The 3,145-nt window shown below is 43.8% G+C and overlaps 1 protein-coding gene across 1 annotated transcript in view; it reads right to left on the bottom strand.

Moving 5' to 3' along the window:
* CUNH2orf42 (chromosome unknown C2orf42 homolog) overlaps window positions 1-3,145 on the bottom strand; it is a 31,579-nt gene that overhangs the window by 19,922 nt on the left and 8,512 nt on the right. Inside the window, exons 2-4 of the mRNA XM_012807385.2 lie at window positions 2,601-2,882; window positions 1,092-1,926; window positions 23-133 (exon numbers count right to left, since the gene is read on the bottom strand). Of these exons, the coding sequence (XP_012662839.1) occupies window positions 23-133; window positions 1,092-1,914 (934 nt within the window). The 5' untranslated portion in view covers window positions 1,915-1,926; window positions 2,601-2,882. The remainder of the gene's footprint in view (window positions 1-22; window positions 134-1,091; window positions 1,927-2,600; window positions 2,883-3,145) is intronic.

Here is a 3,145-nt window from a genome sequence, read left to right as displayed (position 1 = left end):
AACCAACCAACCAGCTTCTCACCAGAAACTTCATCCTTTTTCCTCTTCTTTGGCTTAGAGGCAGTAGACTCACAAGCTGATACTGTTGGTTCTGAATGGCAGCCTAACTGGGGCACAATAATCTCTTTAAGACCTAAAAAACAAAAGATTTATGAATTACTAATACTATTTAAGAGTAAGTATGAGGCCCATATCTGGCAAAAATTTAATTTATAAAAATATATATCACCCTAAAAAATTATGGAGTGATTGCCGCCTTTGAAAAAAGTTCATTTAGGCTCAGTGGCTGTAGCTCACTGAGTAGGGTGCCAACCACATACACCGAAGGTGGTGGGTTGGAACCCGGGCCTGATAAACAATGACAACTGCAACCAAAAAATAGCCGGGCATTGTGGTGGGCGCTTGTAGTCCCAGCTACTTGGGAGGCTGAGGCAAGAAAATTGCTTAAGTTCAAGAGTTTGAGGTTGCTGTGAGCTGTGATGCCACGACATTCTACTGAGGGTGACATTAAAAAAAAAAAAAGAAAGAAAGAAAGAAAAGAAAAGAAAAGAAAAAAGTCCATTTAAAGCCTGGTGCAGTGATAGTCGTCCCAGTTACTTGGGAGGCTGAGGTCAGAAGATCCTTTGAGCCCTGGAGTTTGAGGCCAACCTGGGCAACCTAGCAAGATCATGTCTCTTAAAAAAAGAAAAGAAAGGGCTCAGTGCCTGTAACTCAAGCAGGTAGGGCACCAGCCACATACACCAGAGCTGGAGGGTTCAAATTCTAGCCAGGGCCTGCCAAACGACAATGACAATTACAACCAAAAAATAGCCAGGCATTGTGGGGAGTGCCTGTAGTCCCAGCTACTCAGGAGGCTGAGGTAAGAGAATTGCCTAAACCCAGGAGTTGGAGGTTGCTGTGAGCTGTGATAACATAGCACTCTACAGAGGGCAACAAAGTGAGACTGTCTCAAAAAAAAGAAGGAATACTTTTCACTTGAATTATCCAGCAACTGCTTTTGACAATTGCCAGGATAATCTCCAAATGCATCAGTAGAACTCTTTCATGGCATTTTAGAAAACCAGAGGAACTGTGTCAGGCATACCACCTACCGCTGGAATCAAAATTTAGGAAGTCTGAGAATTCCTGAGCCAGTGTCTCATCACTGGCAAAGGCACAGATGCAGGCAAAGAAATGAATACATCTCTGGGCTGCTTCGTCCTTGGAGGTGTTCAACTTATGCGATTTCAGAGTCTGACAGGAGCAGAAGAAGCGGCGCTCAGGCAAGCTTTTGGCACTGATTTTCTGCACAAAAGATGTATGCAGATACCCCAAACTATGCTTCTGGCTTGCCTTGCATTTTACCACCAAGATGTTTTTAGTAATCCTCTGTACCAGGGGGCCCGTGGGTTCTGTGGCCAACTGCCAGATGGTCTGTTTGGTTTCTGGGGAAGCCTGCATTGCATTTAGGACTGAGCTCTTTAGGGTCAGCGGCGTGGCCTCTGCCTGGCAGTTCAAGGCCAGCTTGATGTGCTGGCATTGGTTTTCCACAACGCCTTGGGTGGCAGCTTTTAAGCATGAAGGGACATAGCACCGCCCAGAGCTCAGCTGAGTGATGATGGTCCCATCTACAGTCTGGATTGTTGTCTCTGAAACCCCCAGCTCCACAAAGCATCGGTAATCAGGGCCTCGGTCTCTTTGTCGCACTGAGTAGACCTGCAGATCGGAGCCTGTGATGATTTTGACAGCCTCAACACTAGGCTGCTTCTGTGCACCGTAGCGGAATATGGTTCCACAAGTCTTATTCTTACAGCTCAGTCCCCGGGTTCCATTGTATGTGCCACATCGGGGACACTTTCTGATTCCCCTCAATGTGGCCTTGCCCAAGTCAGATAAGAAAGCTGGGACTTTAGTCCTCAGAGAGTTTGGTTCCATTTTTCACAGGCCCTATAACAGACAATAAGCTCATCAGCATGAGTAGACATTCAAACATAGTAGACATACACAAAGTTCAAATCACTTAGGATACTCAGTACAGAAAGTGAAACATAAAGAAGTTACCCACCATTTTCAAACAGTACTATCAGACAACATAAATTTAGCTGGGTGTGGTGGCTCATGCCTGTAATCCTAGCACTCAGGGAGGCTGAGGCAGTTGGATTGCTTGAGTTCAGGAGTTCAAGACCAGTTTGAACCAGAGCAAGACCCAGTCTCTAAAAATAGCCAGGTTTTGTCATGGGCACCTGTAGTCCAAGCTACTTGGGAGCTGAGGCAAGAAAATCACTTGTGTCCAACAATTTGAGGTTGCTGTGAGCTATGTCACAGTACTCTACAGAGAGCAACAAAGTGAGACTTTGTCTAAAAAGAAACAAACCCCATAACTTTAAACCCTCAAACAAAATAAAAGTGAAGGAAACTTTGCCTTTCATATCTCCATATATTAAAAAAAAATTCCTAACGTAACAAGAAAAGCATTTCTCCAGTCTGTTCTATATAACAGCCAAGGTTAGTTAACCTAATCTTTATATGCACAGATGTTTAACCTCAGCAAGGATGCTAGAACCAGGAAAGATGAGTTCTTTCCCTTTCACCATTCCCCACAAAATGCAGTAAAATCCTACCTGTACCAGTTGCCAGGGCATCTGGAAAATAGTATGACCTGAATTCATCAAACCTAAAAGGTGTTTCATTAGTTTCTGATGATCAGAGAGGACAGGGAAAGACATAATCACTTGCAGAGTAAATGACACCACTTAGCCAGCAGTCTTCTGAAGTTTGAACACTGTGGTGTAACAATGCAGATGTTCTGCTTCCTCCTCCTGGACCAACCAATGGCAAACCTCCTGCCCAATGTTCCACAGTCAGAGAAGATTCCCACTGCCCTAACTAGAGATCTTGGCAGTCTATAAATAAAACAAGAAGAAATATTAAAGTTATACAAAAGGATGATCCATTTATTTTAGAAATCAAACAGAACAGGAATCTAAGTCTTTCAAATTATTTGAGAAATAACATGATGACATTTTAATGAAAATGGTTAAGTGTTTTGCACTTCCAACTGCAAGAGGGTAAAACAGTGCTAATGTCGTTACACGGAGGGTTGTTAATATCTAGAGCTGGTTGGGCTCAGTGGCTCACATCTGTAATCCTAGCACTCTGGGAGGCC

Source organism: Otolemur garnettii, unplaced genomic scaffold (assembly GCF_000181295.1).
Source record: "Otolemur garnettii isolate 467f Iridium unplaced genomic scaffold, OtoGar3 scaffold00068, whole genome shotgun sequence".
Taxonomy (NCBI): Eukaryota; Metazoa; Chordata; class Mammalia; order Primates; family Galagidae; genus Otolemur; species Otolemur garnettii.
Note: the sequence above shows the minus strand (reverse complement) of the source record. Positions and strands in the feature narration are given on the sequence as shown.